Source organism: Pelodiscus sinensis, chromosome 6 (assembly GCF_052426305.1).
Source record: "Pelodiscus sinensis isolate ZL-2025 chromosome 6, ASM5242630v1, whole genome shotgun sequence".
NCBI lineage: Eukaryota > Metazoa > Chordata > Testudines > Trionychidae > Pelodiscus > Pelodiscus sinensis.
Genome location: NC_143057.1, coordinates 103,938,497 through 103,956,118, shown reverse-complemented (window position 1 = coordinate 103,956,118; position 17,622 = coordinate 103,938,497). Strand labels below are relative to the sequence as shown.

The window sequence follows — 17,622 nt, the reverse complement described above, 5'->3', positions numbered from 1 at the left end:
CTACTACCTTGTTAACTCCAGCTACTCTTCTCCTCTTAGTGGAGTACCAGAGTTGATGGGCGCATGCTTGGAGATCGATTTATCACGTCTCAGCAGATGAAATTAATTAATCTCCAGTAGATTGACTGCGGCAGCCTCAATTCACCACATAGTGAGAACAAGCCCTGAGACTAGTGCTTAGATGGCTCATTATTGCATTCTGCATAGGAAACAGGGATTGCTGTGGCTCTGTGACTAGGTAGATGCAACTGCCAAGTGCCATCACTGGTGCTTACTTATATTCTTATAATTTTTTGATGCTCTTAAGAAAGAGATGCCAGATATTTAGTGCAGTTGGAGTCACTAATATACCGGTGCAGCCTTCAGATAGTTACTACCTCATTTATGTAAGAGTTCATGAGATTAAAACACATTAACATATGAAAAAGGCAAGTAGAAGCAACATACCCATTGCCCATTAACTGTACACTGGGGATGCTCTCATATCTCCTGTTACACACAGTCTTTATCCGTCTACAATTCCTTTCATCTGAGGTATCCCCACAGTCATTCTCTCCATTGCACTCCAAACTTTTGGCAATGCAGCGACCTGTTCCAAAGAAATTGCAGGAAACAAAAATGTTTTTCATACAATAGCTCTGTCCATTAGAATGAGGGTAAAACAAAGAAGTTCCTAATGCTTCATTAATTAGGGGTGTGAGTAGGCAAGAAGAAAAGAATTGTAAGGAAATAACAGTAATGGATAAAACTGACTTTGTTGTTCCAGTAGAGAACAGCTTCTCTTATTCTAATGGTTGTCTGCATACAGAATTGTCCTGGTTTAACTTAAGATTTACCAACGGCCTAAGTGAACATTCTTTCTTTGGTATAAATCAGGCTTATTTTAACTGAGGAACAGGCCAAAGCTAAACCTAGGTAAGCCACCTTTAAATCTACTTACAGAACTTTGCACTAGTTCATGTAAACTAGGTCTAAAACTCCAGAGAGCCATGTACATATGCAGAGGAACCCATGCAAAAAATCTCTTCTTATTAGAGCATTGCTGCTCTTCAGATAACAGCTCTTGCCAACAATCTGGGTCACAAATTGCCCTGGCACAACAAAAACAGAAGGAAGCAACAAAAAAAGTTGTAAAGCTCCTATTTTACACACAAGTACCTTGGCAATCTGATCTCTTTAACATCTTCTTTTCAAAAATCCACAAATACATATGAGGGATTTGGAGAGTACATACAGCACACCATTTTTCAAATAAGTAACCTATAACCTTTATTATTTGATTGAGCATCTGATTTGTGGGTTATGGAGTGAATAGCACCATTACCATTTTCACACTGAAACTTATTCCTGCAGTCAATTTCCTCTATGTTGCAAAGTTTAGTTGGGAAGCACCTTCGGGAATCCACCAATTGTTCAGTACAGGCCTGTCCCTTGAACTGAGATGGGCGCAGCAGGGACCTGACACGCAACTGAAAAGAAACAGAAAAAAATGGGCTTATTTTTGTGTTTACCTATTTTCCAGCTAGCTAGTCTTAATGAGCAGGGGCAGAACTGTACACAGCTGGTTGCTGCTGACTAGAGATGGAGTTGCAGGAATTGCATGGATATAATTCTAGAATTAGGCAGAGCTAACTCAGACCCATTAGGTAACTTTGTCTGCAGTCAAGATTATGTTTTTTTCTAGGCTTTGTTTTTTGTGATTCATAACTGAATTAATATATTATCTATGTTGAGTTCCATGCATCATCTCCCAGACCATGTCATGTCTTCCAATTGTTTGGAATTCATTTAATTTTTTTCTTTGTACAGTATTTGTTTTGTAAATCAGACCCTTCTGTCTTCACGGCCATTTATATAAAAGCTGTCAAGCATCATCCAGAAGCCTGAGAGAGATTTGTACAAGGCTGGGAGGGAGCTTGTATGAAGATGGAGAGCAGGGTGGAGTAGATTATCAGTGTCCATAATTTTGTAGCTTGAAACAGGAAACTGCACTGCATCAGTATCTATTAGGGTATGTCTACATTTGCACCCCTTTTCGAGAGAGGGATGCAAATGAAGACTTTTGAAATTGAAAATGAAGCCAGGATTTAAATATCCCACGCTTCATTTGCATAACTGCGTTATGGCGCTATTTTGAAATACAAAATGTGGTGTATATGTGATTATTTTGGGAGAACACCCTTCCTCCGAAATAACTGAGGAATCAGGGTTATTTCGGAAGAAGGGTGCTCTCCCAAAATAACCGCATCTACACCGCGTTTTGTATTTCGAAATAGCGCCATAACACGGTTATGCAAATGAAGTGCGGGATATTTAAATCCCAGCTTCATTTGCAATTTTGAATGTCTTCATTTGCATCCCTCTCTCGAAAGAGGGTGCAAGTGTAGACATACCCTATGTGATAAAAAAAAAACAGTATTTCATATATGTTTCTAAACAAAAACGGCACAAACAAGAGAGGCCGAGGGTTCTGAACCTGTAAAGTGTCAAAATGCACAGTGCTATCATGAGCTATTGCTCCCTGAAGCTCTCATGGTTTGTATGTGGGCCTGCTGCTGCATTTCCTGATTGCAGCTGTCAGTCTCTATACCAGCTCAGTCTGGCTCTAGAGAGAAGATGGTGCAGGCTGATGGCAGAGCACCAACTCCACACACATGCCATTGTCTGAATCACATTGCAAGTAAGACATGTATGCTTTCCAACACAACCCACTCAGGTAGAGCAGTTTGCTGGCCTGAGGAGCCACAGGAAGCACGACTTAAGCAGATAAATGTCTGAAGTTCCATAGAAAATAACAATTGCCTAATGGAATCAGCCTATCTAACCCCAAATCCTCAGACAATAGCAGAGGAAGGTGTAGAATACCACAAGGGGATAATCTGCCCTGTGTGAGTGAAAACACACATGCCTCAGGGCATCCATGTGATGGGCAAGCCATTATATGTTTCTTTCTGGATTCATATTGCATTGCAGCAGCAGGGCTCTCTGGAAAATTAGCTTCCTGAACTGATCACATTGGATTCTGATAGACCATTGAAAATCTGACTCTGAAGATATAATTAGTTGACTAAATACCTTTTCAAATCTTGCCTTTAGAAGCAGAGTTGGAATGAATGTTGAAAGAAGCAGTTTTAAGTTCCACTGCCAGAACTGTCCAGTATTTACATGCTTTTCATCCTTTTTTAAAAAACACTATTGGAGCAGATGATCCGATGCTATCCGTGTAATTACTCCTCATTTTAGAATGTTCTGACAAATATGGTGGAACATTCATAAAGCTCTATCATTTTGAAGTGTCCAAAGAGACCTGCTAACTTGGTGGCAAAATTTGCTACATTTACAGGGGATTTATTCCTAATTATGATACTGCCCCCTGAGAAGACTTGGCAGATTTGATGCCTTTTTGTATGAACATGCATGTGACAGTGATTTACGGTATCTCAATATATTAGCTCTCTATTTTGAGCTGCTTCTTTTAATTGACGTCCTCTAATTCCTGCCCTGATAACATTTATTATTGATTTCCTCAGTTCCCAGTTTGCCATGTGGTTTAGTATCTGAAATGCAAATAAAACAGTCACCATTTCCTCACACTCACCCACAAAGTTTATTTTCTACCTACTTGTTTTTTAACACACGGGTCACATTCCGACCAAGAACCAAAGTCTCCAAGCTGACAGTTGATAGGACATGCCTGCTCGTTGCATGCCCGGGATTCCTGCTTTGTGCACAATTGGTCACAGAAGTTTTTTGTATAATAATCATCCAATTTTATTTGCCTAAAATGTAAAAAAAATAAAAATGATTCATTGAGTTAGAGTCCAGTTAAAAAGTAGGAATAGGCTGTAACATTTGGATCCAGGTGCAGGCATCCTCCAATTTGGGGGTGGGAGATGTTCACATCTGTGTTTGGGGGGATTCAAATTACTATAAGCATTGTGAAATTTGACAGTTGTGAAATTTAGCTCCAGCCAATCCAAACTTCCTCAATGTTCAGGGATTTAATTGAACAGGGATGACTCGGATCCATCTCTAACAGGGGGCCATCAGGTGTGGACAGAAAACAAACAAACAAATAAAAAAACCCCCAGAGATGAGCAGCTTCTTCTGTACACAAAAGAAAGACAAGAATCCTGTTGATAAAGCTCGACGTGGATACAAAATTGACATCCACATCTGCATTTGCAAAAATGATCTGCAGATATTGGCATCCACAGCCATGGATATAAAGCAGATATCTGCAAATCTGCAGGATTCTAGAGATACTATTTGAATTCCTGGATGAGGATATCTGTCAACATAAAGCTGATATTCATAGATTTGAAGAGCTCTACCTGTTGAAAGATATACCAGTGTTAACAAGGAAACCTGAACCTCAGTTTACCTTCTGGTGAAGAATTTAATATTTACAGGACAAGCTTTTTTTGAGACTGCTCAATTTGACTTCTTCAGACCACATTGTGGATCATAGTCTGCTATGAAATGCATCGATATCACTATGAGTTGGTTTGGATGAGTGGCTCACTCACATACATGCTGCTTACCAGAACAATGTATCATTAGTAGAATATATTAATATTGGGTTGTTCTGTGTTGTTACTACAAGTTTCATCAGCATAAAGCATTCACTGGGAGACAATTTTTTTTCTGAGATTTTTAAATGAACTTTGTGATGAGATTTTAAACTTTTCATAGCTAGTCATTATCTAAGTAGTGTAATGACAGCCCAACTTTTCTTTTTTCCTTACTGGTTATGGGTACAACTCGTCTACTCCCCCCCCCCCCCCCCCCCCCAAAAAAAGGATTTTTGCAGTGTGTACTGAAAGTCCTTGAAAACAGGACAGTGAAGAGAGAAAATCAATATGGTAATGCATACCTACCTTTCCCTGGTCTGGGTTCCATAATTGCAAGTTTTTGAGCAGCTAGACCATGATCCCCAGGGGTAATGGTCACAGAAGCACCCCACGCTGCTCCCAATCACTGTGCCCAGGAGGATAATGTAGACTAGCATACTCTTATTTGAAGGTGCCCAGCTGCACAAACATGAATATACAGTACAAGAGCAATATAAATCAGATTATACACATTTGGTGCCCATCTCTTAGTAATAATTAGTTTTAGAATTATATTAATTTTGAAAGTACAGTAAGGCAGAGATCTCATCCAAAATACAACACAACCGAATGAGATTTCTGGAAAGCAATTATTGTTCGAGGGATCTCTTTGTTAATACTTTATGAACCAATCCTGTGTCACACAGGTGAATAGTGGTATTGCTAATAACTTGAATGGGAGTAGGTTTAGCCTCCAAGACAGTAGTCACTATACCATTTCTGATTATTAAATTGTTTAAAACTTGGTCATGTATGTGACCAATAGTGACTTGATCCTGCTCTCCTTCCTCAGGGGTATTCCGAACAGATATTTACCTTGAATAAGAATAGGAGTAGGAACAATATTTGTTTCAAAATAAGCCTGAAACAAAAGAATACTATCCGCCCAATGAACCAAGATCAAATACACTTTCCCCTGGTCTACACTGGGGGGATAAGTTTGAATTAAGATACACAACTCCAGCTACATTCATTGCGTAGCTTAACTTGAAGTCTCTTAACTTGAATTTTTGGTGCCATCCACACTGCAAGAAGTCAAAGGGAACACACTCTCCCTTTGGCTTCCCTTACTTTTTTGTAGGAGCAGGACTACTGGCATAGGTGGGAGCACTCTCAGTGAGAATTAGTATGTCTTCACTAGGCCCACTAATCTGAACCCAGGAAGATCAACTGTGGCTGCTTCAATCTTATCTGTAGTGTAGACATGGCTTTTCACTCTAATCCTTCAGTGGGATTAGTCACAAGCTTAAAATGAGCCACTGTGCTTTAGTACTTTGCTCCAAGGAGCCACTGTTTCTACAGCTCTGTCTTGATGTACCACCAAAGACATTTGATTTCCAGTTTTATTTCACTGGGCTGCCTGTCTAAGTTACAAACTCTCGCTTTCTCAGGTTCAGCCAGTTTCCCTGCTTCCAGCAGCAGAGAACACAGCTAGGGGTGAGTGCTATCCACATGTATATAATGCATGATCAGATTACAGAATAGTCCTTAGAAAAGGGTATTTAGAACACATGCAAAGCTCTTTAGTGTGTTTCTTCAATGACAAATCCCTGGAAGGAAGATTGATTTTTGACAAATGTATTATTCATATTTAACAGAAGGAGCAACTGAACACAGAAGTTAAGTGATTTGCCCATGCGTAAGTAGCACAGCAGAGATTAGAACTTTTGGCTTTCCTGGAGCCCCTGCTTCCCAGTCCCCCGTTAAAACAACCTATAGTACCCGCCCCCTAAAAACAACTAAACGCCTTTCTTCTCATGTTACTCGGTTCTGCCTATGTGCAGATAAAAGCTCACTTGTTCTGATTTGCTAGAATAGCTATAATAAATACACAGACAATTACCAATATTATATCTATATTGTGTACACTATACTAATGAATTAATTCATTTAAAAGTAGCAGGACTTACCCTGGTGCTTCACATAGACTGAAATCAAAAGCTAATTTACCACAAGATAGCTGGCAGCAAAGTCAGTGTCACAGTTTTATGTAACCTCTGCCTGATTTGAAAGGTATTTCAAAACCTTTTCAAGAGATGCAGAGGTTCTGTTTGTTGTAGTTACATGTTAATCAAACACAGAGCTGCTGGTGAGATTATAGCTTTCAGACAAACTGGCTGAATGTCAGCATCTGTGTGATTACTTTTTAAAATGCATCTTATGCTTTGGTGTTGTGCTAGAAATTCCTCTTTATACTATGTAGACCTTTGGGAATATGCAATTCTTTTAAAGTGGTCATTCAGAAAGACACACATGCACATGGAAACACATACTTTTCTACAGTGTAGGAGTCTGAGTAATGCTTATTTGCAAAACACTGGGCATGTATGGAAAACAATGAAATGTATATTGTAGTACTGATCCATTATCATGTCTATGGGAAGGTAGATGGGATCTTTTCTATTATCTGCAAAACCCAGGGAAAAACAGACATGGGATGATTTATGTAATAGCTGGTCAAACATCAAATGTAAAAAAGAAGAAAATATAGTCCTATCAGCGTGTGTGTGTGTATATGTAGCCCTTCTGCTGGATAGGCCAGCAGCAACCAGGGCTGGGTTCAATATCTAGGGGTCCATCTTACACAGAACTGGCTCGAGCCCCCACCCAGTAGCCTGGGAAATTCACACATCCCTGGGCACCTCTGAGAGGCAGTGCTTCCCCACTCGCAAGCACAGAGTCTGAGTGTAGAAAAGAAACTTTTAATGAAAGAGAGAGAGAGAGAGAGAGAGAGAGAGAGAAGTGACATGGCACTAACTTGGGAAAATACTGTGAACAGAGTTCATAACCCCACATGAGTAACTGTCCCAGCTCAAATGAATTGGGCAATGTCCTTGGCCTCTCAGGTTCACTAGTCCAACAAGGTAAGGGTACCATTCACTTACCCAAACTATTCCCGTACGGGAATAGTTACAGTACATCACATTCCATTCCAACACTGATCTTCCATCAGCTCTGGCTGAATGGGATTTACATAACCACACCTCGGATTCCTTCCCCCTCCTGGAATGAACTGTATTTACATATCAACACTTAACAGTTAATTATCTTTCAGGGCTAAACAATTGGAGTGAGCACACCCACCCCCAGAGCAGCTCTCTCCTTCTAACTGGCTGATAGCAAGCAGTAATTCAGACCCTTCTTCCATTATATATATATATAGATATATAGAAAGATTTCTTTAAAGCAGGGGGGGAAACCTTTTTTGGGTGAGGCCCCACTGACCGATAGAAAAACCAGCTAGTGGCCACACACAAGTGAGATTTTGTGTACTCCAGCCCTGTGGTGGAGAGGCATGGAGGGGCCCTGAGCCTAGGGGACTGGGTCCAGGAAAGCCAGGGTCTGCAGCTGGTCCCTGGGCCTGAGGTTCCCCACCCCTCCTTTAAAGAGTCACCTTAAATCTCTTTGGTTGGATTCTCAGCCGCTCTAAACTGGCATAGTGTAAACTGGCTTAATTTATAGTAGGGCTATCTGAGACTCTGGCCCATCACTTTTTAATATTGAGATTTTTAAAGGCAGATTTCATAAAACTATTATATTTCACCAAAAGCAAAATAGAACCTACTATGCACACTCTTCTCTGGATTTTGGTAAAGAAGCACTGAATACTAGAGTTCGCAAGACACATCTTTCCCTTTCCCTCCTCCAGTAAAGAGGCTGTCATCACTTAAACACTGTGACAGCACAACTGGGAGTTAAAGTCTGCTCTTTACACAAAGGTATGTGATGAAACCACTGTATCTCAGAAAAATATCCTACTATTTAAGAATGGGGGAAATAACTAATACTCCTGCCCATACATGACAGAATAGCTACTACTCTTCTGTATTCCTGGACTGCAACTTCTGTCATGGGGACCTCAGTTCCTGTTTCCTGCTTATGTCAAATTAATGCCAAGGACTGCAGATTAAGGATGTTAAATATTCAGTAATTTATTAGTCGAGTAGTCGATGGAATTTCAACTACTCAATGGCATTTCAAAGCCATGCTGCATGGAGCTGACCCCGGGCTCTATGAAGCGCTGCCCCTGTGAGCCTGGGATCAGCTGTGAGGCATTGCCCCTTTGAAACACCACCACAGCATTTCAAAGTGGCAGCGCCACACAGAGTCCAGGCACAGGCTCCATGCGGCTCTGCCGCCTTGGCATACACTCTCTTCCCCCATTCCTTTGCTGCCTCTACCTGATAGACGCAGCAAGCGGGGGGGAATCGACTAGTCAACTCGACTATCCAATAAGCAAATGCTTATTGGCTAGTCGACTAGTCAACTAGTCCATAACATACTTACTGCAGATTTCCTTGGAATGCCTGATAACTCACTACAATTCAACTTCCCATTTGAGAACAACTGGTTTTGGTAGAAATTCAACTAAAGTGTGACAAGTTCTATAATAAATTGCATTTATTATAAATGCAATTGATAAACTAGGCAAATATAACTTAGATAGGGCCACGATAAGGTGGGTGCATAATTGGCTGGATAACCGTAGTCAGAGAGTTGTTGTTAACGGTGCTAAATCCTGCTGGAAAGGGATAACAAGTAGAGTTCTGCAAGGGTCTGTTTTGGGACCCGTACTGTTCAATATCTTCATCAATGACGTAGATATGGGGATAGAGAGTACGCTTATTAAGTTTGCAGATGATACCAAACTGGGTGGGGTTGCAACTTCTTTGGAGGATAGGGACATAATTCAAAATGACCTTAGCAAGTTAGAGAAATGGTCAGAGGTAAACAGGATGAAGTTTAATAAAGAGAAATGCAAAGTGCTCCACTTAGGAAGTGTTCCATACATACAAGATGGGAAGCGACTGTCTAGGAAGGAGCATGGCGGAAAGGGATCTAGGGGTCATAGTGGACCACAAGTTGAATATGAGTCAACAGTATGATGCTGTTGCAAAAAAAGCAAATATGATTCTAGGTTGTATCAACAGGTGTGTTGTAAGCAAAACTCGTGAAGTCATTCTGCCGCTCTACTCTGCACTAGTTAGGCCTCAGCTGGAGTACTGTGTCCAGTTCTGGGCGCCACATTTCAAGAAAGATGTGGAGAAGTTGGAAAGGGTACAGAGAAGAGCAACAAGAATGATTAAAGGTCTAGAGAACATGACCTATGAAGTCAGGCTTCATGAACTGGGCTTGTTCAGTTTGGAAAAAAGAAGATTAAGGGGGGAGATGATAGCGGTTTTCAAATATCTAAAAGGGTGTCACAAGGAGGAAGGAGAAAATTTGTTCCTCTTGGTTTCTGAGGACAGGACAAGGAGTAATGGGCTTAAAGTGCAGCAGGGGAGGTTTAGATTGGACATTAGGAAAAAATTCCTAACCGTCAGGGTGGTCAAATATTGGAATAAATTGCCAAGGGAGGTGGTGGAATCTCCCTCTCTGGAGATATTTAAGAACAGGTTAGATAGACATCTGTCAGGGATGGTGTAGATGGAGCTTGGTCCTGCCTTGAGGGCGGGGGCCTGGACTCGATGACCTCTCGAGGTCCCTTCCAGTCCTATCATTCTATGATTTAGACACAAACTATGAGTTCAATCCAGCACAGAATATCAATCCTGTGTATTCTCCAGAAGGCCTCGGGATGAAAGGTCATCCCAAAGAAGCCAAAGACCAAATACACAGACTGCTGCATGACTGAGATTATTTCAACAGCTACTTTGCAGCTTGTCCTGCACTGTTTTCACTAGACTGTGGGTGGACACAAAGACTAATGAAGAAAGTATTAAAGGTGGGTAATTCTCCTTCATGACTGTATCTGAGGGAAGCGTAGACTGATGAGTTTTGTTATAGAGATTTGGTTTAAGGCAGTTTCCTGAGGGAGGGTGTGATGGCTGTTGCTCTGAGGCAGGGATTGCTGCTAGTGAACCAGGAGTAAGCTTCATTCCAGACCCTACAAACAATAGCTATACCCTTCCTTCCAGAACCTTCACACTCTAGCAGTCACTTAGGGAAGATTTACAAAGGCACTTAAAGATGCACATGGACCTACTGGGATTTTCAGCAGCATCTTTATGTGCTTCATGCCCATGGCTGTAAGTGCCTAAACTGCTTAGGCACTCAATGGGGTTTATAGCAGTTCCTATCTGCATCTTCAGGTGCCTTTATATCTTTTAAAATCTGGTCAATCCAGACTAGCTTCTTCCAAGTTTTAGGACTATGTTAGATTGAAAACAATTTGGCACAGGGTCAGTCCTTGCATCTTATGTTATCCAGCACTACAGGGATCTGGTCTATGACTAGGGCTCCACCTGGCCTAGATAGTAGGATATGTTGAATGTTTGAGGCGAGCATGTCCCATCACCACCAAGAGCACAACTTCCATGGTTCCCTTTCTCGCCAACCCAAGTGAATCTCTGGAAGTGAGCTGTTAGCCACAGTATAGTGCAATTTTATTGCTTTAATTCCTTTGTTATTTTTATATTACAGTACTGCCTAGAGGCCCTAGTTGAGACTGAGGCTCCATTGTGTTAGGTAGTATCTGAACATTGTCACAGAGAGCTCTTACTCTGAAGGACTGACTGTATGGACGGACAAGACAGGCAAAGGGTAGGAGGCACACAGGGGCACAGAGAAATACAGCTTGCCCAAGATCACCAAGAAAAGCAAGGAAGAGAAAAAATATCTCTGAACTCCTGCTTCAGTGCCCTACCAATGAGCAAATGCTGCTTCCAAGCTTCCTTCACTCTCAGCTGAGTGGCAAGACTCTCCCCTCCCCATACATTAAAGACTACAAGATCCCTGACACACATTTCCAAGAAACTGGCAAAATTAAACTCCAACTGTCACATGTATTTGAAAAGGAAAAAACACAAAAACCAGTTGGATAGTTTGCTACATTTCATTATATTTTAGTTACTTTTACAGGTTGTTTTGGTTTGTGTCTGGTCTGGAGCAATCTTGTCACAGAACTCAAGGATACAATTAGAAAACCGATGTTCTGTCACCTTCTGCCATGTCATTATTGAGCTGCATGAACTGTCATAAGAAATCAGAATAACTGCCAGTCAGCATGATTGTACAATAGCCAATCAGCTCTTACTTTGGAGAGGACTGATATCTGATCAGCTTGCATATTAATTTCACAGTGTATCCTTGACTAATTTAAGTTTCCATTTTCATACCCTATATTGGAAAACTGGACTTTTTAAAGCTTCACTCAATAATGCGTTTTGGACAAGATAGATCTTTTTTAAATGAAGGAAAAAGAAAACATTAATGCCAATCTGGCCAGTTAGAGTTTTATGTGCTCTCTGTTGGGGAGAAACTATACCATGCATTGTACTTGACAATTTAGTACATCTTTAAATCCTTATGCTCTTATGTCTTCCCAATATAAAGTGTGTTGAAACAGAAATGCGAAGACACCTTTAAGCATGAAAGGCTTTCTGATATCCTCCAATGCTGAAATGTTTTGACATATCCTATGGCAACAGGAAAAGTGAACCATAAAATATTTTATTTATTCTATCCATCACTGGATTTTCTGCTGACAAGAGCGACATTCTCCCGCTGGCACTGAGGAGGCCAACCCCATACTCTGTCATACTCCAGTCAGTTATAGTTTCATTAATTTGGACATACATGCTGCTTGCTAGGTGATATCCTCTGTACCTACAACTGGTCAGACAGACAATTCAGAGCTAATAGCAGAGGGGGAGTAGGAGAAGCATACTTTTGCATGGACTCTAAGTTACTCATTTGGAGAGGAAAATAATTCCTATTATTTTGCAGGGTTCAGATATTGTATTGTGGGACTTAAAAGCTTCAGAATATAATCAGTGTAACCCCATCCTGATGCATGGTTGCAATCCATTCCAATAGGTAGAGCCAACACAAACGACCCTTTTCCCCTCCGAGTTATAGGTCCTGGGTTCACTAGAAGAGCACCTTGTGCCTCCATACAACCCCTACTACTCTGCCCACTGAGAAAATATTTAACAAAATCTTATATAGAGGGGTGCCAGTTACCTATTTTATTATTTGTGCTCTATCACAATTGTCAGAGTACCAGAACAGTAACCAGAGCTCTGTTTGGGGAACTCAGAATAGGGGACAATGGAAACAAGGATTAAGATACTGAAAGACAACCCCCCCCCAAACTCTACCCATTCCAATAGGTAGAGCCAGTACAAACCACCCAGCTTCCTGCCAACACCAGCAAATGCAAACAGCAAGTTTATATTCAGACTCTGATGGATGATGCAGCGCTGAAATCAGCAGCCAGTTTAAAACAAAAACCAAACCAGAGTGCTCTTACAAAAGTGTCCATATGAATGGTGTCCATATAAAGGTCATGCTTGTGGCTCTCTAGTTTGGATTGAAATGCAATTATGTTGGCTCTTGTAGCCTAACATAGACTTTTTCTTCAGCCCGCTGGGTTTCTGGTCTTTAATTAGATGACACTGTTCAAAGCCCCAGAAATCCCAAAATGATGCCTTGGATGTAAGAGTGCAGAGAAGAAGGATCCTCCCTGGCTATGTAGCTCCCTTCCCTTCTACACACCAAACAAACAAAAGCAAAACTGAAGGTAAAACACAAATACTTTGTCTGAGAATTCTGGCCCATGACTGATCATAACCAATTTTACTTCCACCCTGGACTCTAGGCAATCTGAGAAATGGAGTCCAGGATCCTTTGCTGCTGTAGTTCACAGGCAAGTGCCCTAGTGGCTCAATCTGGTATTTCAGAATCAATCCCTCCAAAAGGGTTACACTGACATCTTTGATTACTCTACAGAAAGTCTAATATTCATGTACTCTCTCTTGTATTTCATTAGAGATATGCTTGTCATTAATTAACAAACCATTAAATAGCAGAGGCATCAGTTTGGGATTACTGTAGTATCAGTCCTGCAAGCTTGCTGTTGATCATTTTTGCAGTGTTTCTGCAGGGAAACTCTCCTGCGTAGCCATAAATTAACCTGCATTCAGCTTCACTTCTTGATAATGAAACAGGAATTTTCTTTGATTAGATGAAGTTGGATAAGCAGAACTTTATTAAAGCCTATGTAGTACTCTATCCATGTGGCTACATTGCTTTCAATCCATTTCTTCACACTCCCTGTTCGCCTGGTGTCTTTTCAACAGCACTCCCTGAAGGGAAGTTAGATCCTCTGCCTCCAGTTCCACCAATCATGATAAATCTTCCTTATTTTACATTTTAATAGACAAAAAAAAAAAAAAAAAAAAAAAAAGACATTCAGACTCCCACCCTAAGCCGCTTCAGCCAGAGGTTGCTAGCACATAGCCAAGCTGGCATTTAGTCTTTACTATAGACTCTTCTGGTTACATAGTTTTTCAGATAGTGAGGTCACTCCTAGTAGAATCACCTGTTGAGGAGACCAATCTCTGACTTCCTGTCACCAAGTCCAGCAACCTATCTTTCTGTTCCGTATCTTCATTGTCTATGGGACTGGCCTCTGGATGATTCTGTCTCTCCCTACTGTGATCATCTTTGTATCTCCCTGAGTGTTGTGTCTATCAGTTCATAAGTAACACCTGCTCCAACAGATCATTTATTACTCTTCTGTGGCCACTTCATATGACTTGGGTACCACTGCATGGCTTGGGACTCCTTTAGTCTATTCCTGCTGACTCTCTAATAGCTGGACTTTCACAGATGTCTATGTTTCCAGTACTGGAAGTTCGTTGGCTAACCCATGTCGAAGCAAAAACACGCTCCTCTCTGTTTAGGTGACTAACAACTGATTTCCTTTATTGATCAGTAAAGCAAAGTGAGCCAAATGTGGTCCCAGCAAAGTCGGGCCCAGTAAAGCTGCTAATACAATCAATCCTAGTATCTTTATACCCTTAGCCAAACAGTCTGACGTCAGGGCATCCAATTACAGAAATCCTCAATTAAATTTGGAAAAAAAAAGCCTTATCAACAAGATGGCGGACAGGTACGAGGGAGTACATCTCCTGTCCCAACCAGCCCAATTAACACATACCAATAGCCCATCCTGTAGGCCTCTTCTCACGGGGTGACAGAAAGTTCACTCTGGTCTATGTGCTTGAGAGAAAAGCTGAAATGGTTTCTGATATATAAGATGGCTTCTAGCTAAACATAAAATAGCTTCTACACCCATCACACTACTGCATGGTTGTTGGTCATCTCATCTCCATTCTTCTGAAGTCTTCTCTCATTGGTAGAATTGTTGTAGTCCTTTGCCTCATCAATATGTATACTGTACTGTTTTGGTAACTGTAAGAGGGTTATCCTCTATGCCAGCAACGATAACAAGTGGTCTGAGCTACAAGAACAGCATTGTGTAACAGTGTCTTAGCATCATGGCTGATTCCCTTACCATAACTCTTTGGGTACATTAGGGAGAGGATTATTGGTCAATCTCCAGTTTCCATGCATGAAAGTGTTTTGAATTCTTCTGAGCAAACTACATAAGTGACTACGTCTGGAATTCTCTCTCTCAAAGTAGACCTTTAGTTTGCCAATCAGACAGAACATCAAGCTCCCAAAAATTTGAACAGCATTCTATCATGATCAAGTGCTGCTGTGCATTAAAAGTAAATAAGTCCATTCCCACCTTTCCTCGTGATTGGTGCACAGCTCATAGTGGTTACAGAGTATCTTTCTGCTGGTGACTCACATGATTGACAAGTATCACACCCTTCTATCATGGAGTACAATTATTAGTAAACACAAACCAGAGCTCCTGTAAGGCAGCTATCAATGTCCAGGTGTGAGACATGTATTTTTTGCATGATATTGTTCCATCCTGCACACTTTTGAAAATATTGTTCTGCTCCTACCAGTACTGGTGTTCTAGCTACACAACTAGTATCACTCTCTTGAATGCCTATAGTTGGATGTCTCCATGTTGAAACAGAGAATGAATCCATTAACATGCTGCCATATGTCCTGATACCCCTTCACCAACTCATCGATGCTGGGTTTATATGCCTTGCTCAGGGTGCCAACTAAAACGAGTATTTATCCTTGGCCAAGGGCTGGCAACCTTTCAAAGAAGAAGATACATTTTTTGATTTTGTCTTTCAACAAAATATTTTGAGAGCTGCATCATACACAAAGACCCAGGCTGGGGCAGGGGACTGGGGTGCAGGAAGAGATGTGGAGTCTGGGAGGGAGCTAGAGTGCAGGAGAGGGTTACAACCTGAGACAGGGGGTTGAGGTATGGGAAGGGGTGCAAGGTGCGGGATCTGTCCAGGAGGCACTTACCATAGGCAACTCCCAGCAAGTGGCACAGTGGGGCTCTGGCAGGTTCTGCACGCTCCTTGGGGTAGCAGGTCTCCATGTGCTGCCTGCGCCCGCAAGCATTGCCTCCACAGCTCCTATTGGCCAGGAACTGCAGGTTGCTGACCCCCTGTCCTAGATCATGTCCAATGTATATCTGGTACTGCTGGAGGCATATCAGCATGCGCTGCAATCTCTTTAGAGTACTAAGAGGAGGCTTTGCCATGGTTGTCTCTAGCTGATACAGTGTGTCATTTTCAGTTCACTCATGAAATCACATTGTAGGAGGCCTATTATCCAGCTGAAATGGCACAGCACATTTGCCTATTAACAGTGTTGCATGCATGAATGTTGGTATTGTCCCTTGCTACTTTTCAGTCTTGATAACCTTGGACTCAAGGAAAGTCATGATGTCATTGATGCTGTCTGATGTGCCATCTCCTTCTTGTACAAGACTCTGCTCAAATGGTTCAACTTGCCACATTTCTTTTAGTGCTGTGCTAGCCTTAGCCATTCCTTTTGGGGGAGTTGCAAGGTTATTGTAGGGGAGGTTGTAGTATCACTTCCCATTATTTCTGCACTGCTGCTGGCAGCAGCACTGCCTTCAGACCTTGGAAGCTGGAGAGCAGTGATTGCTCTGAAGGCAGCATCCCGCTAGCAGCAGTGCAGAGGTAAGGGTGGCAATGCCACACCATGCCATCCTTACATCTTCACTGTTGCCTGCGGAGCTAGGCTCTCAGTCAGCAGTCACCACTGCTGTCCTGTCCTCGGCTCTGAAGGCAGCATGGAAGTGAGGGTGGCAATACCACAGTTCCCTAAGATGATCCAAAAAGGAGTTTCAAGGAGGTCAGAAGGTTAGGACCCTCAATTTGAGGATCTTCCCCATGAAATCTGCATAGTATAATGGAAAAAGCACATGAGAGATTAGATTTCACAGGGGGAGGCCACTTTTTGCTGTCTATGACATGTTTTCACGGTTGTGAATTTGGTAGGGCCCTATTTATTGGCAATGCTTTCACTAGTCCTGTGTCCCTGGGCTGCATTACTTTAAATTAAAAGTAGTTAAATTCAGTGTGGGTAAACTGAGCAAAATCAAATGCCATCCTACTCTCCCTATTCTGGAACAACTAAAAAGGAAGACAATTAAAATCAGAGACAGGGAGGTTTTGAATTAAACAAACTGAAGCAGATTCATAGATTTTAAGGTCAGGAGGACCTTATTAAAAAGGCTGTAGAACTTCTCTCAATAATTCCTGTATTAAGCCCAGATTGTGTGGCTGACCTAGAGCACTTTGTTCTGGAAAGACATCCAATCTTGATGGAGGATTCACATCCTTTGTTTTCCAATAATTAATTACTCACTGTTAAAAAAAGGGGGAGGGCCTCATTTATCCAAGTGAATTTGTCTAACATCAGCTTCCAGGCACTGAATGGTAGAAGTGAACAAGTTCAAAACACTTTCTAAAAAAAAAGAAAAGAAAAAAAGTAGTATTTTCTTTTTTTCCCTCTTTATCTACAGCACGACTGAAAGGAAGCCTTTTTTAATACTCCGTGAAATCCTACATCTACTTTATTTTGGAGGTTTAGTACTCTTATAATTCACGTCCCAGAGAAAAGAAATATGAAGAAAATAGGATTCAAGTCTTTCTTTATCTGCAGAACACTCTCTTATTTTATCCCTTCTTCATTTCACAGATGAAATGGAGTTCAAATTAGTGCCCTTCACCTTTAGCCATGTAAAGAGCTTTCCTGAAGTCCAGAGGGGTAGAAACAGGGGGAAATAAAGAAATGCTCATCACTA

The 17,622-nt window shown here is 41.4% G+C and overlaps 1 protein-coding gene across 1 annotated transcript in view; it reads right to left on the bottom strand.

Moving 5' to 3' along the window:
- The window catches only part of C6 (complement C6), a 38,156-nt gene extending 31,477 nt beyond the window's left edge, over positions 1 to 6,679 (bottom strand). The window contains exons 1-5 of the mRNA XM_006139493.5: positions 6,524 to 6,679; positions 4,881 to 5,033; positions 3,623 to 3,779; positions 1,325 to 1,469; positions 448 to 589 (exon numbers count right to left, since the gene is read on the bottom strand). Of these exons, the coding sequence (XP_006139555.3) occupies positions 448 to 589; positions 1,325 to 1,469; positions 3,623 to 3,779; positions 4,881 to 5,011 (575 nt within the window). The 5' untranslated portion in view covers positions 5,012 to 5,033; positions 6,524 to 6,679. The remainder of the gene's footprint in view (positions 1 to 447; positions 590 to 1,324; positions 1,470 to 3,622; positions 3,780 to 4,880; positions 5,034 to 6,523) is intronic.
- Positions 6,680 to 17,622: the final 10,943 nt, after the last annotated feature.